Source organism: Coturnix japonica, chromosome 2 (genome assembly GCF_001577835.2).
Source record: "Coturnix japonica isolate 7356 chromosome 2, Coturnix japonica 2.1, whole genome shotgun sequence".
Classification (NCBI taxonomy): domain Eukaryota; kingdom Metazoa; phylum Chordata; class Aves; order Galliformes; family Phasianidae; genus Coturnix; species Coturnix japonica.
This window is the reverse complement of record NC_029517.1, coordinates 29,664,678-29,679,314: the sequence shown is the minus strand read 5'-3', so window position 1 is coordinate 29,679,314 and position 14,637 is coordinate 29,664,678. Positions and strand designations below refer to the sequence as shown.

The 14,637-nt window shown below is 36.2% G+C and overlaps 1 protein-coding gene across 1 annotated transcript in view; it reads left to right on the top strand.

Annotated features, from left to right (window-relative positions):
• Nucleotides 1-14,637, top strand: part of SKAP2 (src kinase associated phosphoprotein 2) — a 106,598-nt gene that overhangs the window by 66,093 nt on the left and 25,868 nt on the right. Inside the window, exons 7-9 of the mRNA XM_015853838.2 lie at nucleotides 4,297-4,421; nucleotides 5,342-5,405; nucleotides 5,746-5,844. Of these exons, the coding sequence (XP_015709324.1) occupies nucleotides 4,297-4,421; nucleotides 5,342-5,405; nucleotides 5,746-5,844 (288 nt within the window). The remainder of the gene's footprint in view (nucleotides 1-4,296; nucleotides 4,422-5,341; nucleotides 5,406-5,745; nucleotides 5,845-14,637) is intronic.

Below are 14,637 nucleotides of genomic sequence, written 5' to 3'. Positions count from 1 at the left end.
AAGATTCCCCTTTTGTCAACATGAACCTGATCTGAAGAGAAACAAGCAGATGAGAGGTTCTGTATGTGCTTACAGTCATGCTGTGTGTTTAATGAGTAATGTAAAGCGATGCAGTAGGAGAAAATACCCTAATTATTTCAATTTTTTTCACAAAATTGCTTTTTTTAACTCCTAAAATTTTACTTTCTGTGGCTGCAGAATTGCAATAGCTGTGAGTAAAGGAAGGCGCTGCTGTATTTTTTTTCCTCTTAGCCTACTCATGGGTTAGCATAACTTAAAACATTTTCAGGCTGTTAAGTTTACATCTGTTTCTTGTGCTTATGAAGCACATCTTGGTGCTTCATAAGACCTGCGTTGGTTTGTAGGTTTGGTGAGTCCTCTGGGACAGCTTTCTAACTTGGTGATGTGCAGGTCTGGACTTGAATATAGTCTTTGCCTCAATTTCTTCCTTCTTCTTCTTCCTTTTTATTTATTATTATTATTTATATTTCTCAAAAGAGAAAATGAAAAGTATGTTCCATTTCAGGTTCGCTCTCTATAAAAAATAATTGCTAGGCGTGCACTTGGAAAGACTTATTCTAGAAGCTGGAAAAGGGATTACTATTTTGAGATACTGACGTGCTGTTTTTAGAAGGCTTAAGGAAAAATATGCAAAACTACATTTAACATGAAGACGCGTAAACTGTAAGATCTCATGGGCTCCTAATTCTAAGATGAAGAGAGTTAAATTATGGATTCTAACAGTATCTATAAATTCTTTATAACTCTCTGAAATCTTTCTGTTTGCCTTTGTTCCTTATGCCGTTCTCTGTAACTTCTTTCCAATCTTCAAGTCCTCTCTGTTCTGCAGAGTGCACTAATTCTTTTCACATGTGCTAATAATATGGCCACAATGCCTTAGGCCTCAAATTTACAACCCAATCATTTCAAGACCCAGTTGAAGGTTTACCCTCCTTTGTTTCAAAAGTTCCCATGGACTCAGTTACGCAAGGCTACTTCAAAACCCTTTTTGTCTGCTTCCCCTGAGACTCCCTTTTCCTAATGTAATATTGGCTGTTTCCGTTGTTAACAACATTTCACTTTTTCCTTCTTACGATACATGAAATTTACATGTAATACTTACATTTAGAAAAATGCTTAAGGTGGCTCTCAAATTTCATTCAGATCTGCTTTAATTATTGCCCCATACGTTTGTTTTTCTCTAAAATGTTTGTCCCAACTTTCACTTCTTTTTTAGTACTTAGTTCCTGATTATCTGCTCAATTGTACAAGGTTTTTACCATTCAGAATTTCTTATGGAAAATGGAATGCACAGACCCAGATTTATGTATTTATTGGTGCATACTGATGCAAGAGAAGAGGATGAGAAGATGAGAGTAAAGAGCAGCTTATTCTGAAATGAGATCTGACCTAATGGTGGAAAAATTTTGCCTAGTGATGCTTGTGCTCTTTCTTGCTTTTACAAAACTGATCAAATTATATTTTTTACATTGCTGTTCTATTTTGCACTGTGACAGCCAAAGGGTTTCCTGTGGTTGAATTGCAAAGCTCTATCTTGAGAAAATAAGAGGCAAGAAGAACGTTATCCTTCAGAGAAGTGCATTCTGTTCATATGTCTCTTCCCAATTCCTTCCTAATATGCTGCTGAATTCCTGTCTAGGGAAAAACTCTGGTACTAATTTGGAGACTCAAAGTGAAAGTGACATCTCAGTAATGTAAATAAGCTTCTTGAAGCTATGGACATTTAAGGCTCCTGCTATTAGGAACTAGTATATCTAATTTTTTATCTCTAAGTAAAATCTTCAGGTCTTTAAAGTTTTTAAACATCAAAACCTGTTATAATCTCAGTGAAGTACAGTATACTGAAAGTATTTGTGATATCAACATTTCTGAATGGGAAAGTTCACAGAAGTCACACCTGCTTAGCTGCAAGCATTTCCTAAGATGTGTTGTTGAGGTGGTTATCAAATATGGTAATCACAAGATGGGCATGCCTTCCAGCCCACATCTGAGTACTGTTCCTGGCCAAACAGCTGCCACGTATCACAATTTGCCCTCTGGCTGTCAGGTAACAGGGTTGGTCTCCAGTCCTTCCTTGAGAGGTCTATTGTACAGGAGCAATTGGGATTTGTAGGCACCCATTGCCTGTCACATCAGTAGATGCAGCTGGGCAGTTTACTGGCTGGTGTCCTCCCACTTCATACTTGTGGAGCTTCTTCTTAGGAAATACCTGGTCTTTGGTTTGTTGCTACAGGAATTGCAAATGCGAACTGAGTCTTTCTCCCAACTTTGGTGGGTTTATTGTAAGGGCTGTGAAGTATCACATAATCTTGAAATTTCTTTGTGGTCAACGTTTTAAGCACTTGTGCAGAGCTACACTGGGCTTCTGTCAGGGGCTCCTTTCTGCTTAGCTAATTAGAAGCAAAGATATGACTAGTCTGCTGCAATGAAGTGCAGTGAGAGACTTTAATAGCAAAGGAAATACAATTTTTTTTTGTGTGTATGCAAATAATTTCCACTGGAATGGCATATCCTAAGAGATGAGAAAGGGGCAGTATAAAGAAGAAAATGAACGAATACAATGTGGATACCATGCACTGTGTTCTTTCATTATGAAGTATACCACTTGTTACTACCTTTTGAACCTGATGTTTGTTTATTCTGTCTGCATGCTCCTATATTATTGGGGTTTAGTATGGCAGAGTGAGAAATTAATGTGCTCCACTTTGTCTTCTTCCTGAGGTCACAAGTGAAGGAACAATAAAATTTCTAGGCTGAAATGAATTTCATTAAAAGGAGATCTATTTAACCTATTGCAAGTTATTTTTAATATCTGCCTTGGTGGCATTCCATGAATTTTGCATCTGTGTCCTGATTGATGTGAGGATGGAGAATTGAGCAAATAAAAAATATCAGTACTGAATCTTACTACTTAATGAAGAAAATCTACTGTTACAGAAGGGACTAGAAAAAGGGAATGGCACAGTGCTCTGGATTTGTTCATGTAATTTTTTAACTTGCTGTTTCCTTGCCCTGGGTGAGAATTAAGAAAAAGGTGGAAGAAAGCACAATGTAAGGCTGTTAAGGAGAGTATTTGTGTAGGAACTGCCCTTTCTTTACTGATGTTTGCATTGCTGTTTGTCACATTTTGCTCCTTCAAAAATTGTCTTTTTTTTCTTATTTTATCTGCCTATGGATACTGTGTCCTTTTGTTGAAAAGCACGAGCATTGGATGCTTCATTTGCTTCTGTTGAGCAGAAGTCACAGCGCTGTTGCGTCTAATGCTTTTTGTTAGTTAATGCATTCCCCTTCTGTGTGTGGGGGAAAAAAACAACAAACAAACAACATAAGGATCTATATAATTTTATTTCATTTACGTCTGCACTTTGTTCTGGGACGCCTGAGAAAAATGCGACTGGTGATTCCCATATTAGATTGAACGCTGTACTATGACCACCAGAACTTGCAAAAACAACTTACTTCTGCTTTTTTGTTTTCTTTTTAATATCCACCAAAACATGCCTTGGTTTAAAGTGCTCAGGAGCACACAGGTGTTACTTGCCCACCACGCAGAATATTTAACTCAGGCCTATGCTAAGTGTTACTTTTATAAACCAGAACCCTTAAAATTGAAAAAGTAGGATTGTCTTTAAAGCAACCACATGGCTCTACGTAATAAACTGTGGTAGGGCTCAGTACTTTTATTAGCTAATTAAACTGTGCTGAGAAAAATGCTTTGGGAACACACACCTGAATTTATAACAGAATTCATTCTCTACTTGTACCATGTGGAAAGGAAGTGCATCTGGGAGTGGGTGGGCAGAAAAGCTTTTTCAATTGTTTAAAAAGGAGCTTGAAGTTTATTTTTTTTAAGTAAAGTGGTTAGTTCAGGAGGGAGCTCAGCAAGCTCTCGGTTAGATGGGTTTTCCCATTGGTTTACTGAACCTGGAAGAGACACTGATTTATAGGAAGCATGTCTCACCAGTTCCAGTTCTTGGCTTTCCCTAGGTACAATTGTCATAACATGCACTTCTTGCTAAATAAGACCACCATCTGTAGGCATCTCTCTATGGAATTCTGTAGTCATCCTACAGAAAAATATACTTTTTTCTACACCTTCCTTTAAAGTAAAGCTTTATCTCCAGAAGTATCACCTAATCATTTTGCTAAAAAACCTCCCTGTTCTTTGTAAAATTCATGAAATAGAAAACCAAATCTGAATAAACGATAACCTGCTGAGGCACTTGCATTCACTGTTGTAAATGAAGCTCTAACTTTGTTTTTTATCTCCAACAGACAAACAACAGAAAGGTGAATTTGCCTTAGAGGGCTACACCATCAGAATGAATAATAGCCTTCGGAAGGATGCAAAGAAAGATTGCTGTTTTGAAATCTCCGCTCCTGATAAGCGCATTTATCAGGTTGGACTTTTTATGTCGACTTGAAATTAAATTGATAAAGCCTTTACAATTCCAGTTACCAAATGAACATTTCAATAAAACAACTTCCACTGACATCTTAATAAAAAAAAAGGAAATCCTTGCTTGCTTATACTGTATGTTATATATTAGGAAGATATTAGGAAAAAAAATCTAATTAAAAAAATATATGTATGCATTCAAATACTATCATTTTGGACAAGAACAAGGAAATCTATCATCTTTATCTATTGGTCGTTTCAATGTTAGTATTTTAATGTCTATTGTATAGTATGTCTATTATTTCTTGGATGAATTAAGTAACGGAAAAAAAAGTTAAACAAAATATCTATCAGTGTTGAACACATATTGTATTGGCCATGGCTTTGCCAAGTATATCTGCTTAAAGGCACATATCAGCTGTGCAATTCAGAGATCTATCAGCTAGACATCAATATGGAATGTAAGTTTAATAAGTTTTAAATATCTGAGATTGCAGTTGAAAGCCAGTTAATTAAGCTGTCAGGTAGTGTGTTGGAGTCTGACAAGAACATTTTTAAGAAAACTGTACCCAGCAGTCTAAAGAAATTCATGGGTGTCTTCTAATTGTCAAGGGCAAATTTTGTTCATCAGTTCTGGCTTTGACATTGATGAAGAGAAGCAGCTTTTTTTCTGCACAGCTGCCAGCTGCTGATCAGAGTTTCAAATCCATCATCCTCTCCTTCAATTACGTAAATTTGTCAAAATTAGCTTTACATTATAAGAAGCATCCTTGCAAGAAAAGTACCAGAAGACACGAAAAGAATTACTAATGGTTTCTTGAGGAAGTGATGAGAATGCTGCTGACCCTTTATTTATTGCTAATGAAATTGTAGTTATGTTTTTGTCATTACTACTACTTGTTATTAATAAACATTTAATAGTTTACAGCTGCCACTCCCAAAGAAGCTGAGGAATGGGTACAGCAAGTGAAATTTGTAATTCAAGGTAAGCCAGGAAAGCCATATCCTTTATTATTAGTACTGCTTAGTGATGGTAGCGCTGTCATGTTTGTATCTCTCTTATTACCACTTATCCAAGTTTTGAATAGTAACTTTTGGTTCCCAATCATCTAGTAGCTTTTACATGACTTTTCTCCTAATGCAGTGTATTTGCTTTTCTTTCCAAGAGTACCATGTAGCTTGTAAGCTTCCCTTATGAGTGGTATAAAAAAATAAGAATATACTATAAGAACCAGCTTGTAGAATACAAATAAATTATGTTTGCATTTTGAATGAATTTCTTTTAGTTTTCTTATTTAGGAAATGTTAACTTTGCTTTTACATAGATATGGGATCTAATAGTATTCCTGAGGAGGAGGAATATGATGATGTTGGACATGCAAGCAGTGAGCCAACAGATGACAGTATTTATGAAGAACTTCCAGGTATGTTGAGGTTATTTTGTTTTTAACCTTACGACTAGTGACAATTTTGTCTTCTCTGCTTCTAGTTTGATAACCTGAGAGGATAAAGCAACCTGGTGACTAAGATACAGATTTCAATCAATTTTTTTCTGTGACATTAGAAATGTCTTTAACCATATCTGAGTGGAACACTTCAGTTTTCTTCAGCAGGAGCATCAATATAATGCAGAAAGTGTAAAAGTGGTCTTGAAGGACTTCTAGTTCATTAACATTCTCTAGTATGTATTTATTTTATAAAATTAAAAAAATCAACTTGCCTTACAGCTTTTTCCACCGACTTGCCCATCATGTTTTTTACTTCAAAAGTAATTTGCCTGAATGGCAGTAAAAACTAATGTTTCTGTTGCCCAAGATCAGTCTTTCACTTCCTTATGCATAACATATTGAAGAGGATTAGATGAAGTGCTAGTTGACAGATCTCACAGGAATAGGCCCTGCTTGGTTCTTGTAATTCTGTTCGCTTAAACTGATGGTAAAAGAGTATACTTCACTTTGGTCTCACCTGGCTTCATTAGGCCTTGTTGATGGTAGGCTTTTAATTCCCACTAACTGTCCTTTTTATTTTCCTGGGTAAATGAATGTATTCTCCCTTCCTTTCATAGTGGAAAAAGTGGAAATCCATTATCCCTGCTGTTAGTTTTTCTTTCTAATCCAGAGCAAATAAGAAATTCTGAACTCTTGTACCTTTCTGTTCCCTTAATAATTTCTTGTAGCGCCCAAAAGCCATTCTAAACTCTGGAATAGAGAAGACACATGCTAGATCCTTGTAAGGAGGAAGAAGAAATTTACTTGCACTTTGTATTGATCCTCAGAGCATCTTGATGTTACGTCCACTAGCTTTCCAGACATCAAAACTTTAAAGCGTTGTACTTCAGGTACACAGCTCATTGTACCTTGTTGTTATACATCTGATTGTTATTTGCCATTTCTCAAGGAATCATTTGCGTAGTCCGGTGTTTTTTTAAATTTATGTCTGCATTTCCAAGCAAATTCAACCAGTTCATAATGAAGTCAATTCTGTAATATTGGGCTTAGTGTTACAGTAAAGAGAGTTTGGATTGAAGAGATGATATGTATATTTTCTCACTATTTTGTAAAACTGAGTATTTTGAGGAAGCGTAGCAGCAATCAGGATGGGCTGATGCAGTACTCACTAGCTGCTACATTGCCTTCTTCCCCCCCCACCCCCCCATCCCTCATGTAGCAGTAGACATTGTAGAAAAATGGATTTTCCAGACAGGAGCTCACTAGCTTCAATCCAGTATCCAGAATAGTAATAGTCTGTATTTCCTATTACAAAGTTAGATTTCAACGGAATTCAATTTGTACTGCTTGCTAGCAGAAGAAATAGGCTGATAGTTGGAGAGGGTACAAAGAGAGGTGGAAAAATTACTCTTTATCTGTTAAATCACTTTCTTTCTTCAATGGCTCACACAAATTCATATTTACTATAGAACCATCATTTGCCTGATTCCCACTCAGTGTGTTTTACTGTGGTTATTTATGTGGAGCTTAAAACTTCTCAAACTCTAGTGTTAAACCATGTTATACGTGTGTGTAGTTTTATCTGGATGCATAGTCTTTAGTCTAGTGGTGTTTAAAAAAAAACTACTGAGTTGTGCTTGTCAGGAGATAGTTGTCAAGATTTTGTCTTCTCTTATCATCCCTGAAGACCAAATTATTTTCTTTAATAACCTGGAATCTTAGTGACATAATTTTTAAGGGCCTTCTTTCCTTCATTCTTTGGTCTCTCATCTGCGTGGACCACTTACATGAACTTGCAGTACTAACCACGATCCTTTCTGAAACATCAGTTGTGTTCTTTCTATAACAGTCTTGCTCAATAGAAAAACAACAGTCTTAATATAAACTCTCATCCTTATATTAAATTTCAATCTTGTGTTATCTTTTTCATTTCTCATTCGTCTTGCAAACTTGCATAATAGTAGTTTCCAGTGTGCACAGTATAGCTTCCACCAAAATGATTCTAAATATAGGGTTTGATGATCTCTTTGGTGATTCTTGGTAAGGTTGGAAATCCCAAGTGTTGTGGTGTAATACAAATCTGAAATGTCTGGCTTTGTATCATTTAATTTTAACCTGTCCAAAAGATAGAGAATATTTGGGTAAGAGGACAGTGAAATCCAGTGCTGTCTAGCCAGGGGAATTGCTGTGGGGAATTAATCCAGCAAATACAACTTGCGTCAGTCCCTACTTTGCTGTAAATTGAATTTTGGGATTGGTTCAGTGTCTGACTGGGACAAGGATCATGGGACTGAAAAGCTTGCCTTTGCCTTTTAACTCCCACTATCATTTCTCTGCCAAACAGTTTGATCAAACCACAGTATTTGGCCAGTAATTCTGTTTTGCAGTGCAGTTGGAAGCTTAGTTAGGGAAACTCAGTAACCAAGGCAAAGCTTGGAGGAAAGGTAAGAAACAACTGGAAGTGTGCTACACAGAGAAACATTTTTTATGTGGTTGCTTATTTAAACAAAGTATTTTAATAATTTTAAAGTAATAGTTTTAAAATTATATTGATGTTGTTTCAGAACTTATTTCAAACATTGCTTATGAAGATGGAGAATGATCAGCTTGTCTCTGACTCACGATTGTCTCTTGAAACAGCTTTGTTGTCTTAATTTTTAGCCATTAATCTCTGCAGCTAAATAGCATAACTCAATGTCCTCATCATCTTCTCTTGTTACTTGGTCATTTGAGCATTTTCACAGCTTGAACTGGGCAAAAGGCAAGAACGTGATCTCTGGTTTACTTTTAGGGAAGAAGAAAGTCATGATTATTTACTGAGGCTTGAGTGTAAGCTTGATCTGTCACTCACAAACACAAGATTATAGCAGATATTTGTCAGATATACTAAGTTTTTGGTGCTAGCACAGAGGATTTCACAAATGATGTGTTAATGAATACACCTTTTCATAAGACATGTGCTTGCTTCAGAGTTTTCAATGTATCACTGCCAAGGTCTGTTTGGTGCATGGCAGTCCCTGTTCTGGATTGCAGCTGTATGACCAAAACCAAATAAGCTAAAACAAACTGTTAATGGATCAGTGTGAATCAGAGCAGTAGGTCTGAGTCAGCAGATAAAAAGATTATTATGAAATCTAACATGTTATTTGTGAAGATTGCTGTTAAGGTAGTGTATTGTATATCCTGGTATATTGTCCAAATTCCTCCCAGCGTCAGTAATTTATCAAGTATTTGTGCAATTCCTTACTTCTTTTCCACAAAAGTGATATATAATAATGTTTTGCTATTTAAATATACACGTATTTTCTTTTTTCCCAACAAAAAGAATTCTAACTGTATTTCCTTAGAAAATGATGTGATTTCTAAATCTAAGTAGAGTCTGTGATATTTGAAGCTGAAAAGTAGATGAGAATTCTTGAGGACTCATCTAAAGTTGAGTTTTGAAAGTAATTATTGGAAGTATTTTGAATTATTTCTATTAAAACACATTTCATATTCAAGAACAGTGAGGTGGTTTTTCTTTTTTTGTTTGTCCTCCTTTTAAAGCAGTGAGGAATGGCTGTTCTTCAAAACCATTTGTTCCAAGATTTGATCTCAGTGTTAATAAATTAATATTTTTCAGTTGTTTAACCATTTATTTTTATATACTGGGTATGTCTGCCCATAATGCTTACCATTAGATGCAATACCAGACTAAGAGGAGATGCCGCAGGGCTTACTTACTTCACTGTAAGTCAAAAGATATTCAAATCATTGAATCATAGAATCACAAGGTTGGAAGGACCTTTAAGATCATCTAGTCCAACCGTCCTCCCTTTACAATACCTACAGAAAACCCCTAAACCATGCCTCCTAGCTCCCTATCCAGATGCTTCTTGAACACTGCCAGGGATGGTGACTCCACCACCTCCCTAATATAGGATCAATTAAAAACGTATGTGAACTGCACATTGGTGTGAGGGTGCAGTAATGATGGTTTTTTTTCTGCGTTTGGTGTTTTTGTGTGTGTTATTATCACTGGGATTTCAGGTCTTCTATGTGTCTTTTATTATATGCCAAACATGGAAATCACTGGAAAATATTTTCTTGCAACTGCAGGTTGCTGAATTTAAACTTCTGTGATGGTCTGGGGCTGTGTCTGAATTCTCTGTTGCCCAGGGTTTTGAGGCAGTACTCTTGTGGAATTAATATATACTGAGTGTCTTTCCACTGATACTTGATGATCATGAGACATTAGTTATGAATGCAGACAACTTTTTGTATTTGAAGACATCACATCCAGAAGATGCTTAGGAACCTGATACCTGAATCTCAGCTTTTGTTTGCCACAAGAGCCTGGGCTTTATCTTCAATTAATGTAATCCTACATCTAAAGAGGGAACCTTTTATTTCTATTGATGTTAAGTGTCAGTGATGGAAGAGGAGGTAAGACAATCTGGTGCAGCTGAAAATAATAAGATGTCCCTTGAGTGGGAAGTGGCAAGTCTTTGAGAGGAAAAATAAGGTTCACAGACCTTTCTTGTGTGTTTCTCGAACAGTGAATATATATCGCTGGTCTGGGGATAACAGGTGTCCCATAGCTGTCAGGAACTCTACTGTGGCTGATGCAATTCAAATATATTATAAACATTCACAAACATTCAAGTGCGGAAGCTGGTAAAAATGGAATAATAATTGAGTATTCAAATTTAGGCTGATTTGTGTGCGCGAGGCACTTGCCAGTCTTGGGTAAGGAGAATTTTCTGCTGAAAAATACTTTTAGAGAAGAGTGTTCTTTATTTAGTAGCATACTTGTACTGAAGAAAAAATTGTTCTTTTCTTTTTTAACCAAAATACGTCACTTATTCTAAGCCTACGTTTTCAGAATTCCAGATTGCATTTTCTGTATTCCATTTTTGGAGTTGTAGAAGGAATGGTGGCCAGCTGTGAAATTCAGAGCTGTTAATTGTAGTATCTACACTAAATGGAAAATGTGTACAATTAAGTTTAGGTATTTTCCTCTTCTTGAAATGCATGCAAGACTAAATAGGCTCCAGAGTTCACAAGAGGGAAAAACAGTAGTATACTTCCTGAATTGTGATCCACTGTAATAAGGAGTTACAAAAAACAAAACAAAAAGAAACAGAAAAGTGCCCAATCAGACAATAATAATAATAAAACATAAAAGATCTAGATTGTTAAATATTCATTGGCTGTTGGCATTTTGAAGCTTGTTTGCTTAAAATTAAAAAGCATAACTTGGTAATATCTGAAAAGGAAGTATTTTTAATCATGCAGTTTTATGTATAAAAGAAGTCTTTCAAAAACTAATTACTACACATCTCATTGAAAGGACTTTACTTATTGAAATAAGATTATTTTATTGCAAGTACCAATCCATCATTTTTACATTGTTTTCTGTGTGCCAGTGCTAAACAACTTTTGACACTATTGATCTGTAAAACCAATCTGATGTGAACAGTATGTGACAGAAGTTGTTTGTTATTGAAAGACAGAATTCTGTCCCAGAATGGCTTGTCATCCTGGGGAGAGAAAATCACACAAAGTAAAATTACTTGTATCATAGCTTTTTTTTTGATGAGGACTGTGTTTCTGACAGTTGAGTTCTTGTTAAATGTGAGCAAAGCTTTGTTTATGCATGCATGTCTTCAATGGGTTATGGACCTGTAGTTCTTTCTTTGGTGGCACTGGTTTTATCTAATTAAGCAGCAGTGAAATAATTCTAATACAGAGCCTTCAGAGGAAATGCCTTGGTATGTGAGATAGTTTATTAACCATAAATTTGAGGAATTGCTGTAGTTTAGCAAGTTCAAAGTAAAATGTCAATTGTATTATGTATATTTATGAAAATAGAAAATTTGGGCTTGCTCTACTGTTTGAGTGTAACTGTGATGAATGCTATATAGATAGATCAAGGAACCTTTACTTTTTGAATTTGTGATGAATGACTGTATATCAGGCTATTAAAACCATTAGGCAGAGTCTTTTGAGAAACAAGAGCAACCAGAGGTTATACGGTGCCTCAGGCAAGTGCTTCCCAACTTTTCTGGCTTCCACGAGGTAGCTATTATAGAACCATAATTTATACAACTGGGTTCTAAAATAAGACCCAGTAAGGTGGGCTTTAAAGGCTGACTTAATCACCGTGTTACTGTACGTGCTATTCTCTGATTTGAATTCTTTAGCCTTTGGAAAGCTTGAATCCCTCCATATATATATATATGGATATATATATATATCCATATATATATGTGTGTGTGTGTATGTGTATATATATAAAAGATATATATCTATATATATCTTTATATATCTATGTATATATCTTTAGTCTCAGTATACTTTTTATGTGCTACCCGCTCTCCTCAAGATGGAGAAATTAGGCTAACAAAATGCTGCTAATTAACCAGAGCTTCATGAATGCTGTTGTCTGTAATGCAAGTGTGCCTGTTTTGCTTGTTTGTTACAGTGTGCTACATTTGTAATGGATATCATGTTTAGCTTGCATATGGACAAGGAAAACAACACAAAAAAGGGCTCTGTGTCTGCCTTTCTTGGCTGCTACTCTCTGGTCTGGCTCCTTGTTTTTGGAAGGAGCAGGTTGTCTGCTTCAGTGGTCAGGCAGGGTGAACCAGGTTGAGATGGAAAGATGCAACAGTCTTCTATGCCCTAGCACAGGGAGGGGGAAGCTCCAGAGGTGGCAGGCTGCAGACATACAGGTGAGCATCAGTGCTGAAGGAAAGATCGTGTTCTTAATAAGACAGAAGAGGCTGGGGAGAGCCCATTGCAGATCACTGAAATTTGGACAAGAGAGCAAAAAAGGAAGAAAATAACTCCAGGACACAGTTGGCATTGGGGATATTTTGTTTCAGTCCTTTTTTTTGTTTGTTTGTTTGGTTTTTTTTGTTTGTTTCTTTGTTTTGTTTTTAATAGCCTTATTTTTTTTCCTAGGAAATCTTAATCTCCATCTAAGAACTTTTTATGTTCTAATGAGAGCTAGTTTAAGAGCTTGGGATCTTTTGAGTTCTTTAAGGAAAAAGATTGAGTGATTCTCCCTCTGGTTTGTGGCCAGGCTGTAACAATTACTCTGTCCTTGAAAACTGAAGACAACAATAAGTAAAACTGGGAAATAAAAGGAAGGAATCTTACTGTCATGGCAAAGCTGTTGTCTACAGAGAAGCCTCTAGTGCGTAGCGGGAGTGTCTACTCTTCAACACGTCACAAAATACATTAATTGAATCAATTTTCATACCTTTCTGATGGAGTAAGGTGTTTCCATTACTAAATATTGAACAGTGGTTTCAGATAATTGAGTAAACATCATTTCAAGATGAATATGATTTTGTTATTGTTTCCATAAGGATCATTAAAGACCAGTTTCTGGATTAAATCACCTTGCCCAGGCTTAGCAAATGGCTGCTTGTAAACTACAACTTGGGACTGCGCTGTGTCTTTGGCATGAGGCCTAGAGAATCCAAAGTACTGGCTGCAAGAGAGTTCAGCTAATCTGGGACTCTAGAGGCCCTGGTTTTTCTAAGAACCAGCTGCATGCCAATCCCGCAGTAAAGTGGCGGGCTTCTGGGGAGCAGTTGTCATCTCCTGTTTATGAACTGTTTTCAGATCCCTGCCGTCCTCCCTCGTCTCTCAGAGGTGCATGTAGGGCTGGTGACATCAGACATCCAAAGCTGCTGATCCCACTCTGGTCCTTGTGTATGAAAGGAGGGGAATGAGACTGCGTTTGTTGACGTGTGTAGAAATGAACGTGGACTTGGTACCCTCAAATACTGTATGTGTAAACAGTCTGTGTAGCAGCTATAATTTTTAGCTTATTTCTGATTTATTCTGATTTTTTTATTTCCTAGTGAATCATAACAACCATGTTTCACAGTTAATTTCCTCATTTAAAGCTGGAGAAAAAAATTTAACATAGCCGCCATGACTGAATTTAGTGGCATAATGCCACAAACAGTGAAAAGAGGCAGTGGTGTGGGTTTGTTACTTCTTATGAAAGTACCCAAAGACTGAAGGCTGGTTGGTTGGTTTTTGGGTGTTTTTTTTTTTTTTTTTTTTGTCAATGTGCATTTAATGATCAACACAGAGAATACAAAAATGTCTTGGTAGAACATTTTAAAGGAGTCAGTAGAGAAGCATCTGGGAGCCAGACTTTTCTTGTGGAAACATGCCAACAACTGTATTGTGTTTCCTCTCACTAAAGCAAACGAGGCTGAAACGCCTTGTCTTCTGTGCCTTTTGGAGTAAAGTCATTTCTGGAATCAGGATATAAATGTGAATACTTTAACCCTGCAGATTAGTAAAGGATATAATGTGGTTTAAATAAGATGCTTTCTTTATGATTCTGTGTATGTAAATATTGTGTCAAGTCACATTTGTCACAATTAGGAGTATGTAATTTTCAGAAATGACTTTTAAATTTAAATCTTGCTGCTGATCAATGAGTATGGGAAACTTCTCTTGACATCTAAAGACTTCTTTCTCTGCAGCAGATAAATTTAGGCCTGAGAACTGTGACTCCTGTACATGGTTGTCAAATAACACTGTAGTACAAAGTTATAATGTATAGATTAGTTAATTAAATACTTGATTGGTAGATGTATTTATGTAGGGAACTATTTATATTTTCTATGTAGATTTTAATAGCTACCACGTTTATTTTAGCAAAACCTTTATTAATAGAAGCTTACAAAACGTCATGTTGAACACTTAAACTATTTACATAACTAAGAGCTATTATGGGTTAAGAGAACAAACCAA